The sequence below is a fragment of the Trachinotus anak genome, unplaced genomic scaffold (genome assembly GCF_046630095.1).
Source record: "Trachinotus anak isolate AG129_WGS33_773 ecotype Australia unplaced genomic scaffold, CSIRO_AGI_Tana_v1 ptg000011l, whole genome shotgun sequence".
NCBI lineage: Eukaryota > Metazoa > Chordata > Actinopteri > Carangiformes > Carangidae > Trachinotus > Trachinotus anak.
The window spans coordinates 11,777,026-11,790,000 of NW_027273862.1; the positions used below are offsets into that span (position 1 = coordinate 11,777,026).

Consider the following 12,975-nt stretch of genomic DNA (forward strand, 5'->3'; position numbering starts at 1 on the left):
GTAAACTGAGTTACTGTAGCCTTTCTGTCAGCTCCAGTTGGCCATTCTCCTCTGGCTTCTCCCATCAACAAGGCATTTCCATCTGCAGAACTGCAACTCAGCTGATTTTTTTTGTTTTTCACACCAATCTGAGTAAACTCTAGAGACTGCTGTGAGTGAAAATCACAGGAGATCAGCAGGTTGAAAAATACTCAAACCAACAATCATGCCACAGGAAAAGTCACTTGGATCAGATTTTTCCCTCTTTCTGATGTTTGATGTAAATATTAACTGAGACCTGTACTGCTGCCACATGATTGGCTGATTGGATATCTGCATGAATAAGCAGGTGTACACAGGTTCCTAATAAAATACTCAGTGAGTGGATGTAAGTGCACCATGAAAAATACCTTGTAGCATGTACCTGGTAGCATTGAGCTGGTTATGAAGGCAATGTTTGCTCTTAAATCTGACACCAATGTCACTGGTTTGTATTTCATCCAATACCTATAAATTGTATTAATATTACCAAGTAGCAGTATCTTGCTTTGTTCTGCTATAGTGACACTTTCAGTTTGAAAGCCCCCCTAACATTCATACCTGATGCTGTGCTGCTTAATTATGGTAGGGAAGACCTGTCATATAATTGAAATAAGTAAATGTGTTTTCAGCTTGGTTCATAACTGAGTCAGAATCAGCTAAGAACTGGAAGGAGGATTATTAGGGATATACAGTGGGGTTAAGAAGTGGTTTTGAGACTTCAGACTTTTGGACTTCACTGTACATATTACTTAAGCTCCCTCTGATTATTTGATGGTCTGAGCCATCATCCTGGCCAGATCCTATGTCTGCTTTACTCTATGCATTAGTGCTGTTTTTGGTGAAACTGCCCAATTAAAACTCTCTGTCTGCATATTCTTTCCCTTCTCCCTTGATCTGTCATTTCTCTCTGTGCCCCTCCTTTGATATCTCTTTGCTTTCTCCACACCTCTATTTGCCTTTCCATCTCTTCAGGTATGTGTATGAGCTGGAGGCCACTACAGCGGGTGGGACTGGTGTGAGTGACAAATATGTTATACAAGCTCCACTCTCATGCCCTACTGGGATCCCACCTCCCCACAATGTGACAGTGTCAGGCCCCCACTCCATCTCTCTTGCCTGGGCCCCTCCCGGTAGGTAGCAATCTGGATGGATGGATGGATGGATGGATGGATGGATGGATGGATGGATGGATCTCAACTTGCACTTTGGAAATGATTTCAGAAGCCTGTGTGCAGCTATGTCATATTTAATTTTATAAGCCAGACATTTACTCTCAGAAACACGGTTGAAATAATTAATAATTCTGTCTCTTAATATCTTTTTGGTATCTTTCTATCTATGCTGAGGAGCATTGAGGATATTATTAAAAGGAAACATTGAAATGGGAATTTATATTGGTGGAAAACACACAGAAACAATGGCTCCTTCCTCTTCCACTATTGGTGCTTTCATGTCTCATTAACCAATCAAATCTATGATCTACTCTGCAAAGGACTTCACACACTCAAGGTGTTACTGTGGTATTGTGGGTAACTGCATGGTCTTTGAGGATGTTAGGCAGTACTATACATAATAGAGGGAGAGACTGCAGTGATACAACACAATAAGCCACGTACTGAGAAGGCTTCATTCTCATTTTCTTGTGATTAGACAGAAACTGGGAACAGAGTTAATGTAATACATAGTGCCAGTATTCTACATGAGGTTGTATTTCAATCAGTGTTTGGCACAACACATTCATTCATTCACCTCTACAAGACAGAAAAAAATATATTTACCTTATAAAAGTTTTTTCCTCCATGGGAAACATAGGCCTTGAGTAGTTTTCCATTCACCTTCTGGCCTCTCAGGACCTGGACACACATACACTGGCATACATGAGCATACACTTGGGGCTGAGTTTCATGCTTATGGGGCAGTGATTGTCTGCCCTAACCCATCTATCATTGACTATTACTCTCTCATTAGGCTGATTTCCTATCTCAGAAACTGCTTATAGAGCCAAGTAGCAAAGACACTTCACTCTGTGTGTGTGTGTGTGTGTGTGTCTTTGTTTCTGTATATTTGTGTCTGTGTTTATGTATGCATCTTTATACATGTGTATTTGAGAGTGTGTGTGCATGTGTGTGTGCATGTGTGCGCGTGTGTTTGTGTGTGTGTGTGTGTGTGTGTGTGTGTGTGTGTGTGTGTGTGTGTGTGTGTGTGTGTGTGTGTGTGTGTGTGCGCATATGTGTGTGCATGTCATTGTGAAGATATTTCCATAGGCAGGCCTATTCTATTGTTATTAGGGGTTGATTTTAAAGGTGAGGAAATATCGTCTGGGTTCTCACGCTTGGTTAACTCTGTGAGCCTAGAGTCTGGAGTGTTTTCGACTTGTGTGTGTGTGTGTGTGTGTGCGTGTGTGTAGGTGTTCGTGTGCTGGCCTGACTCTCTGACAGAGTGTCTGTCTTTGTGTATGTATATGCACATGTGTTTGTGTCTTATGCATACATTGCATACCTTGACAAAATTGCCAAAACACTGACGTATGGTTTCTAAAAAGACATTTCGTCTAGGATCAATTCCTCTATTGTGGTGTTTTTATCCGTGTATGTGAGTGTGTGTGGAAAAAGGTATTGTGGGGAGTATATGTGTGTATTTGTAATTTTCGGCATTGTGTGTAAGAAATAGAAGATGTCAAAGCAGCTGATTGGCTGTTAATAGCACAACCTAAATATTACAGTGACTATTAAACCTGGCAGAGCAACATACCAATCAAAGACAGACACATTATCACTGATGTCTATGTGTTTACACATAGACATCCCTTCGTGTGCATGTGTGTGTGTGTGGGTGCTATGTGTGGACTATGTGGAAGTGTATTAACGCAGCTAAAGTGTGCTCATATATAAAGCTCCATGTGCTGAAGTCAGAGGTGTGTGTGTGTGTGTGTGTGTCTGTGTGTGTGTGTGTTTGTGGGTGCATGTGTGCATATGTGAGTTGGGGGTGAATAATTGAAGTCTTTCATTTGTCTGGTAATCAGTTCGTTCTCGAGATATCAAGAGTTCATGAATGTTGAATAACCCATCACAATACAGTAGGCCTGAATTATGGAAAAACCTCCGGTGAGAATATTAACAAAGTCTAAGTGCATGTGTGTATCTGTGTGTGTGCTTCTGTATGTATACATTTGTGTGTTTTTGTCTGGTGGTGAGACCACAGTGCCAGGATTGTAAAGGTTACATCATTCAGTGATAAGACAAAAATAAAAAAGGTAGCAGGAAGCTATATGCTTTGAAGTCATTTTTAACTTGTACTGTCATGGATGTGACATGTTCTAAAAAGATGTAAATTGGTAATCTTATGTCTTAGTCCACATATGTAGTTTTAAGGGTCATCTTAAAATTAAATCCCTCATCTTGCTTTTTTTGTTTCAGTTATAAATGTACTTCAACAAATGATTAACTAAAGATAATAATATTTTGTGTCTTTCTCTTTTTCCACAGTTCAGTTCAACAGCAGCCAGCCTGTAAACTACAACATCCTGTTTAATCTAGGAAGTAACAGCTCCATAATCCATCATGCTGGGCAAGACTTGCACGGCACTGTGACTGGTCTAGAGCCATGCACTACCTACTACATCAGAGTACAGGCCTGTCAGATTGGTAAATATCTTTCAACTTGAAAGATCAGCTATCTGTAATAACACAGTTGTACACTATCAAAACAACAAAGATTCGATAGAAATGAGGAAATGAGTTCAGCATGAAGAAACCAGCGTAAATAGCAGCACAATTTGTAATTGACATCACTTTGTTGTAATTCTGTGTAACACAGGCTTTGCTATGTAAGGAGGCCAATAATATTCATTCTCTGTGGCCTGCAAAGGTGGACAAACAAATTAGATTCCTGATGATGCCAAAGACACCTTGTTAGATGCATCTAAACATTTTCATCTTACTGTGTTTTGTGATGTATGGGGTGAGAAGCCCTGTGCTGCAGCCTGTGGCTAAGCAATAGGAGGTTACAGAGAATAATTAAACAGAGATTTAAAATAGTAGTTAATGGCCTTTATTTCCACGCTTTAGTTGAGGTCTTTCAACTACAGCCTCACAGCATGTATAACCACACTGACCTGTGATATGCTTCATAAATGGGGTTATTCTGGGGAGAAAAGCCTTGGTAGATGTGTGGTTGTGACCGGGTCCTCCTGTATTTGCTTCTTGCAGAGGGGTGTGGAGTAGGAGAGGGTGTTTCAGTTCGAACTTTAGAGGCTGCCCCAGAAGGTCTGCCACCCCCCACAGTAAAGGCTGCTGGAGCCAGTGTCCTGGAGATCCACTGGTCACCCCCCGAAAAACCTAATGGACTCATCACCTCCTACCATATATACAGGTAAAATACACACAGAAAACATCTGGAAACACAGCTAGCAGTCAAATTTTACAGCACATCCTTATACCAAAATAACAAAATACTGTGTTTGCCGGTGGCTTCCCAAGTTACCTTTATAACCACTCCATCAACCTTTATCCATCCATCCATCAAACAGTATGGTTTTGTAAGGGCAAGTATAATTACCATGTTATGGTAAGGGAAAGATTGCCTTCATGGTTAAAAGAAACCAACACCGACTGTTTTAGGAGACAGTATCAAAGACAAATGATATGCACGATCATAGCCATTTCTGAAGCGTGTGTATAGACTGTTATGTATTTATATCTGACTCACTATTATGTATTTATATCTGAGCAAGGCCTTTTTATGCAAAGCTGCTTTCGCATACATTATGTACAAACCAGTGTGGTCATGCGCTCACATTATCTAGTCAGTCTATGTCCGCAACACTAATAAACCAGAAGTAATACATACAGTACAACACATACACATACTCTTTGCATAGATGTAATGTAAACATACAACGTATATACAGAAGCCTAAAGGTTTTGTGATGTGTCTGCAGGCAAATGTCTGCTGGCCAATCTACGTAAGTTGTGTGTGTGTGCATGTTCGTGTGTATAAGTGCGTGCTGAAGGTCGTGGTCTGCTTGTTGACCAAAGAGTGTGTGATCTGTATGCAGGGTCAGACCAGACTAAGCCCTTTAACTCCTCAGGAAACACACATTAGCATAGCAGTACACACACACTGACACACCTGGCATGATCAGACACAGGCAGACAGGGACTTGGATAAAATAGGAAAATTTCTGTCTTTCTCTCTCTTTCTCTCTCAGACACACACCTACCTGAAATCCTGCATAATCACAGACAAAGGGGCTTACCAAGACATCAGGATGCTTGCATCAGCCGCTGACTTACAAATAATGTTTAAGACGTGATGTTACATTCTTTATTTCAATTCCACAACTAAGTGTGTTTATTTTCAGCACACTAAAGTATACTTAAATATAACAAAGCACTTTTATATAGCATATTTGAAATACTTGAGATAACTCATCTTACATACTGATCCTTTTTCTTTGTCATGCCTTCACACTGGTGACAGCCAGGGACAGGGGCGTTATATTTTCAGGTTGTCCGTTCATACATATGTCCATCCCATTCTTGTGAACACGATATCTCAGTAAAGCCTTGAGGAAATTTCTTCAGATTTCGCACATATGTCCACTTGGACTCAAGGGTGAACTGATTAGATTTTGGTGGTCAAAGGTCACTGTGACCTCAGAAAAAAGGTTTTTGGCCTCTTTAAAATGATATCTCAATACTGCCTTGAGCAAACATCACTGACATCACTGTGAGATCATAATGCTCTGCATTATGATCTCACAACACTTCTGACTATTACTCAATGTATACAAATGATTGTGACCATATTTCATACAACTACTAGGCGGTAATTCCAACATAGCATATTCCAAGTATATTTTTAATATATGGCAAATACACAAAAGAGAAACATCAATACACTTTTGGAACAGGTGCAAAAAGACACATAAGGTTTATTTTGGTTATTTGGTAGCCAAGGTTTCCTAAAAATACATAAAAAATAATACCATATGGTTAATTCAAAATATCTCAAGTGCAGTTTTTCATTTGGTAAGTACAACTTACAACTCAATGGCTAATCCAAGCATTTATTTTAACATAGGCGTCCAGTAGGAACAACGGAGGAGCTGCTGGTTTACATCTGGTCCAGTGGGCCACTTGAATTTTTTGATGCAAGCCCCACCCTGCAACCTTTCAGCTACTTCCAGTACAGGGTGCAAGCCCACAACTCTAAAGGCTCAGTTCTGAGCCCATGGGCTTTAGCCCAGACCTTGCAGGCAGAACCACAAGATATTTCCCCTCCCACTGTCACACCCACTGGTGAGTTCACTCAGCCACATGAAAATGCTATTGTATTGAATCACTGTACCAGTCCCTCATGCTGTGCACTTCGACAGGTGCATACTCAGTCCATCTGAAGTGGAGTGAACCAAGACAGCCCAATGGTCTAATTTCCCATTACAGACTGGTTTACAAGAAGCACCAACAGGACCCAACGCTCAACTCAACAGCTATTACTGCTCTCACTGTGGAGGTAAATGTTCACACATACAGTGAATGGTGGGGGATGAGAACACTCTGTGAGGATCGTCTCTTCCTTGATCACATGTTGTTTTCTGCAAGTATTTGTTGTATCTGATATTCTTTTGGTAAAGCCGCACAGGTTTTTGTGTACTAATAAGATTACGCACATGTTCAAAAATTGTGAGTGCTATATATAATATATATATATATATATATATATATATATATATATATATATATATATATAATATGTAGTGTGTGTGTGTGTGTGTGTGTGTGTGTGTGTGTACATGTACCTACATTGTAAGGACCAAAAAAAGTATTTTACTAACAGAGTGAGGACATTTTGAGAAAGTGAGGACATTTTGGCCGGCCCTCACTTTTTGAGACACCTTAAAATCACATTTTGAGGATTAAGACTTGGTTTTAGAGTTATGGTTAGAATTAGGTTTAGGTTAAGGTTAGGGTCAGGGTTAGGGTTAGGCACTCAGTTGTGATGGTTAAGGTTAGGGTAAGGGGCTAGGGAATGCATTATGTCAATGAGTGTCCTCACAAAGATGGAAGTACAAGTGTGTGTGTGTGTGTGTGTGTGTGTGTGTGTGTGTGTGTGTGTGTGTGTGTGTGTGTCTGTCTATTGTCATTTGCAATGCATGTAAAGAAATTTGGACTCTACCTGTGGTGCTGATGCCATCTGTTTGCCAGTGAGGGGCCTGAAGACACACACACACACACACACGCACACACACTGCCCATGGCCAGTTATTCTCCAGGGCCCTTCCCACAATTCTGTGCAATGCCTGATGCTCTGAGGGAACAACTATGAGCAAGCCCCCGCAAACCAAATCCACACATGTGCACACACAAAAACACGTAAGCACACATAAACACCACCTCACCCAGGCTCGCACATGTACTGTACACACACACACACACATATACTACTGTTAACAGCAGCCATGTAGTCCAAATAGGAGTTGGCAGCTCAGTAAGCAGGCTAAGTTCACCCAAAGCTGCAATGAGATATTCGTTAACAGTGGCTAGCATCTATCTGCACGCCACCACACACCTGTGTGTGTGTGTGTGTTAATGTCTGAAACTTCGTCTTGTATAATTTCACATGTAGCAGTTGTCCTTTTGAAAAAAGATTTATCTGTGTGACGGAAAACAGAAAAGGAGAAAGAGAAAGAAACAAAAACATGGCAAAACAAGATAAACAGAGATTCAAACATGCCATGACGATAAAAGGAGAGAGAGAAGAGGAATAGACCGAAAAAACAACAAAAGAGTTAATAGAGGAGGTAAGAAAGAGAGGAGAGTGCTAGAGGGAGACCAAAAGAGAGAAGTAGAGGGGGGAGAAAAAGACAAGTGAAGGAACAAAAGGGAACAAGACAGAGTGATAGATCTGGGAAGGAGGGAGGAGAGCGAAAGGGGGAGAAGAGGTAGAAGTATAGATCTATATTCTGTCCATACGAGTGGCCTCTTCTCCCTCAGTGACCTTTGGCTTGTCACTCATAATTAATACAAGATGTAAATGGAGACCTTTCACCTTCTCATTGATATGGAACACTGTGTTTGTGTGTGCGTGTGTGAGTTCGTGTGTGTGTGAGAGAGGCTCATTGACATGGCATAGACTTATTTTGGTGGCAGTCATTTGTCACGCTGTTGCCTTCGCCACGTGCACGCTGTCGTTTAGGAATACACAAAGAAAGTGAAAATGAGAAACAACGGCAGCAAACTTTAAAAGAACAGGCTATATTAGGGTTTTGTAACATTTGTGTCTTGACTAGTTATGCAGAGCCAAAAATTATTTTTCGTTGGGTTTGGGTTGGGACATTTAAAAAGCAAAATTAATTTTAGGTTTAAGAGATAAATAACAAGCAATCTGTTAAGATACTGTATTTGAAGAGGCAGGGAAAAAGCAATATTTTTGTTTTGTGTTTTACTTTGATATTGCAGTTTTTAGCAGCTTTAAATGAAGACCTTATTCCACAAACTGAGACAATCATATGTTAAACATCGCATGTAGACATTATGCAAAGCAAAGTGACAAAGGACAGGGAGCTTTAACAGCTAAAGTGTTGGGGAAGCTACAGTCAAAGAGAGAGTGACTGGACAGCATGAGAGAAAAACATTTACAGTTGTAAATGGTTTTATGAATTGAAACAAATGAATCGTTGTTTAAAATTGTTAAACTGTCAAAGAGTCAAAATAAAAGCACAAATCCTGTAGTAGATTCTTAAATATTGTAAACTTTGGATTGAAACATTGGAACCACTGGAACAGTTTTTCAGAACAACTGATGACAGAAACTCTTAATGAGAGATTGCTGAAAGTGACGTTAGGACTTTTTTCTCACCTTTCTCTTCACTGACCCACCCATTCTTCTCTGCTCATAATCTCTTAGTCTGTGGGTGTATTGTTGTACATGTGTGTGTGTGTGTCCATTTGGTATGTGCGTATTTGTGTGTGTGTGTATTGATCTCAGGCTGGGCTGGGAACCCTGCTCTGTGCCAGCTTGGCTGATTAATGGGGTCGTCATGGCAATCGGACGGAATGAGGGTACGAAGCGCAGGCGGCCTGCCTCACTAGATCCCTACGTGCTGCCTGGCACACACACAGTTTCACACACACAGTTTCACACACAGTTTCACACACACATACACACACACACACACACATTCTCTCTCCATGCCTTACACCTTTCTGACAGACATGTTAGTCACTCACACAGGGTGTCCGGTTGCCCGTCTTGCATCTTGGTCCTCTTACTTTTTTTATGCTTTATATTTCTCTTCATTATTTTTTGTCCTTACTTTTTCTTATCAGGTCTTTTCAGGTCTTGGTGTTCACCCACATCACCTTATTTTTTTCTTTCTTTATTTGTTTGTTTTTTTACACTGGACATCTTTTTTCTCTATGACATTTGCTTTCTGTGGATCTTCCTTCCACTAGATTTCTAGCTACCAGGGATCATTTTGTTCTCACTAATTCAGGGCTTGTTACATGCACCTGCCACTCACCTCATGCCTCCCCATGATCTTCTCCTCTCTTCCATGAGTCACCCTTTCTTTCTTTTTCCCTTGTCATTTTCTGCTCACGCACACAGACTACTTCGTGACTCTTCTACCTGTTCCTGCCTTTTCTTATCCTCCTTCTCTTCCTCCTCAATCCCTGCTGCCCTCTCCTATAATTTCTGCCCTTGTTTCATCTAAACTCTTTAATTTTCCCCTCATGCTTTATTCTCTTCCACCCTATCCTTATATTTTCATTTGCCAGTTTTACTTCCTTTTTTACAACTCCTCCATCCCCCACCTCTTCCCTTACTCCCTTTCCACCTCCTTTCCCTCTTCCATTCACTCTTGTCTCCTCTCTTGCATCTTCGTGCCTCCTGCATTTCCCTACCTACCACCTCCCTTTTTCTCCTCTTCTACTCTTCTGTCCTTTCCTCCCTCCCTTGGCTCTTCCAGATGTTACACTGTGGCCCTTGGGATCACTGGTGAAAGAAGACCATGTGTACATATATATGTGTGTGTGTGTGTGTGTGTGTGTGTGTGTGTGTGTTACTTTATGTGGATACATATGTCTGAATATGACTGCATGTGAGAATGTGTGCGTGCATGCATAGCATATTTTTGTTTGTGTGTGTATGTGCAACAGAGTGTGTGTGTGTGTGTGTGTGTGTGTGTGTGTGTGTGTGTGTGTGTGTGTGTGTGTGTGTGCTGTATTAATACATCCCATTGATCAGAGCAGGACCCCTGACAGTCATCATCCCTGAGAACCATCTGGCCGACGCCTGACGCTCCCTCACCCAAACACAAGCTGACACCCTATTAATCTGTTACCGCCATGCATACATACGTGTGCGTGTGTGTGTTTCTGTGTGTGTGTGTGTGTGTGAATGAATGAATCAGTGAGAGTGTGTGGAAGACAGTGTGTAATGTGTATGTAAGAGGTTATGTGTAGAGTGTGTGTTAAGATTTTTGCCATGTCCATGTTTCTGTGTGTGTGTGGGTTTGTGTGTGTGTGTGTGTGTATGTGTTTGCGTGTGAGTGTGCGCGTATGTGTGTATGTGTTCCAAACTCAAAGCATGCACACACATATGAACGTGTACACGCACCACTCCACCATCCGCCAACAACAGCCGGCGCTGAAGGGAGCTGAAGGGTGCTTGGAAATTAAGGTTATTACACAAATTGAGCCATATGGTCTAAATATTTCAGAGCTGAAATTTACTAGGCAATAAAAATGGCCCCTACCTCGGTAATGGTGTAAATTACAGCTTAACCACCAGCGCTAATGATGTCCTTCTGTACGCCCCGTAACCAACCGTACATGAAGGACACATTGTTTAAAAAATACACCAGGAAAAGCAAGAGAGAGACAGAAAGGGTGAGAGAGGAAAAGAAAAGAAGGGATGAGGATGGGGGGGAAAGATGAAGTGAATGAAGCTTAGGAGGAAGAGGTGAGGGAAGAGGTGTGTGAGGAAAGAAGTTGGAGAGAAAGAGAGAGAGTGATTAATCTAGAGAGTGGAGAAAGAGAAAGAGAGAGAGCGCAAGCAGCATGTTTACAATCTGTTAGTTTACCATTAAGAGCCCGTCAGAGAGTGTGGGACAGCGAGGGCCAGCCGGCGAACTGTGTCTGAAAGCCAACATGAGGTTCAGAGTGTGTGTGTGTGTGTGTGTGTGTGTGTGTGTGTGTGTGTGTGTGTGTGTGTGTGTGTGTGCGTGTGTGCGTGCGTGCGTGCGTGCGTGTGTGTGTCACATACACAGTCAGAATGTGTATACTTTAGCAATGCATAGCTAGGAGACTTATAGAAGTATGGACATGTTATCAGAATATATGTGTGTACTTAGACATGAATGGCCTGCAGGTGTGTTGAATGATTTGAGCGGGACAAACTGGGACAAACGAGTGAATGTGTTAAACACATGGTGTGAAACACATAGTTTGAATACAGATGCAGAGTTTGGGGAACATGTAAACATGCATGTGTTTTCTGCTGCCTCATTGGTTTGCCTGGGAATGCACAGTAAGGATGTGATTGAATAAGATACAGTTTTACCTAAAGGACTGAGAACAGCTCAGCAGGTATATTTTCTGGTTACAAGTTAGCTGACCTTAATCATGGCTATCCTGAGCATTACATTGCTGAAAATGTGGGCGGAAAACCCGTTCCATGCCAAGTATTTGATTAGTCACTGGGAAAATCTATGTGTCCTGCTAAGTATAGGTCATTGTCTGAACAATTCTACACATACCAAACATCACCTGTAAGAAAAGGTGGGACACATTATGCTTTTCATTATTTTTAGTCATATATATAATGGAATCTCAGGTGTCCATATTAAACATAGCCAAAGTTTCAAATAATGAGGTTAACATATGTAAAAGTTATCCTGTGAGAGAAAAGCTCAGGCGTCAGACTGCTCTGAACACAAGGCTTCCAAAGGTGTTTTCTTCTTCAGCTCATCACAGATTTCTTTATATGGTCATACACTCTGACAACATAATAATTTCTACAGCAACGTTAGTTACTTCTGAATCTCTGGCTCGACTGTGTACAGATGGATTTGAGGAGTTGCTATTTCCAGTCATATATGTTGCTTTTTAGTTTTACAGTTTGCTTTCAGAACCTCCACACCACTAAGAGGATGAAGGAGTGCTCACCAGCGCTGGGTGCGCTGAACCTCAGCCAGCTTCCGGAAGTTGGCCAATCAGAAGAAATTGACTTTTAGGGAGGTGGGCCTTAAAGGGCCTGGAGCTAATATTGCCAGTTTCAGTCAGAGGCTCAACTTAGGAGTTGCATTACAGGCAGTATGAGATAAATATGGATTTTTTTAAACTGTGAATGCAAAGCTATTCAAGTGATGTCCCAGAATTAGATTAGATAGAGAGATGGAAATTAACATAATAGATCACATTTAAAGAGCCAGCTCAGTATTTTTGGAATATACTTAATTTACTTTCTCGCTGAGTGTTAGACAAGATGTGTCTGTACAGTGTTTGCTTGTATTTTTTTTATATATGTATATATATTTGCAGCGTATCTCTGCATTTAAATTAGGTGTTATCAAAGTGGTTAAGATGTTTTTCATATTTGCTTTTGTTTTGTCTATTTGCATGTTTTATTCAATTGTAGACCATGTAACTCTGTTAGCCACCATAAGCCTGTGAATATTCTCATTTGTCCAGGTCATAGTATCTCAAAGGAGTTTTAAATCGAAAGCAACTGGACTTGGTTATTTGTCTAGGAAGACGTTTCACCTCTCATCCAAGAGGCTTCATCAGTTCTTTCTCGCACCTGACCAGGCTGGGACTGGTCAGGTGCAAGGTTAGCCACCATAGTTTTCATATTATCATGAAAATAAAAATTCCCCCCTCTTATTGCAGCGATGTCCATGGAAATGTGGGTTTTTTAGAACATACTATTATTGAAAAATATAAAAAA

General features: G+C 41.0%; 1 protein-coding gene across 2 annotated transcripts in view; it reads left to right on the top strand.

The window, feature by feature from the left end:
* Nucleotides 1-12,975, top strand: part of ush2a (Usher syndrome 2A (autosomal recessive, mild)) — a 208,550-nt gene that overhangs the window by 171,916 nt on the left and 23,659 nt on the right. For both annotated transcript variants that reach the window (XM_071488074.1, XM_071488073.1), the window contains 5 exons: nt 994-1,151; nt 3,507-3,665; nt 4,230-4,392; nt 6,106-6,323; nt 6,401-6,537. In XM_071488074.1, the coding sequence (XP_071344175.1) occupies nt 994-1,151; nt 3,507-3,665; nt 4,230-4,392; nt 6,106-6,323; nt 6,401-6,537 (835 nt within the window). The remainder of the gene's footprint in view (nt 1-993; nt 1,152-3,506; nt 3,666-4,229; nt 4,393-6,105; nt 6,324-6,400; nt 6,538-12,975) is intronic.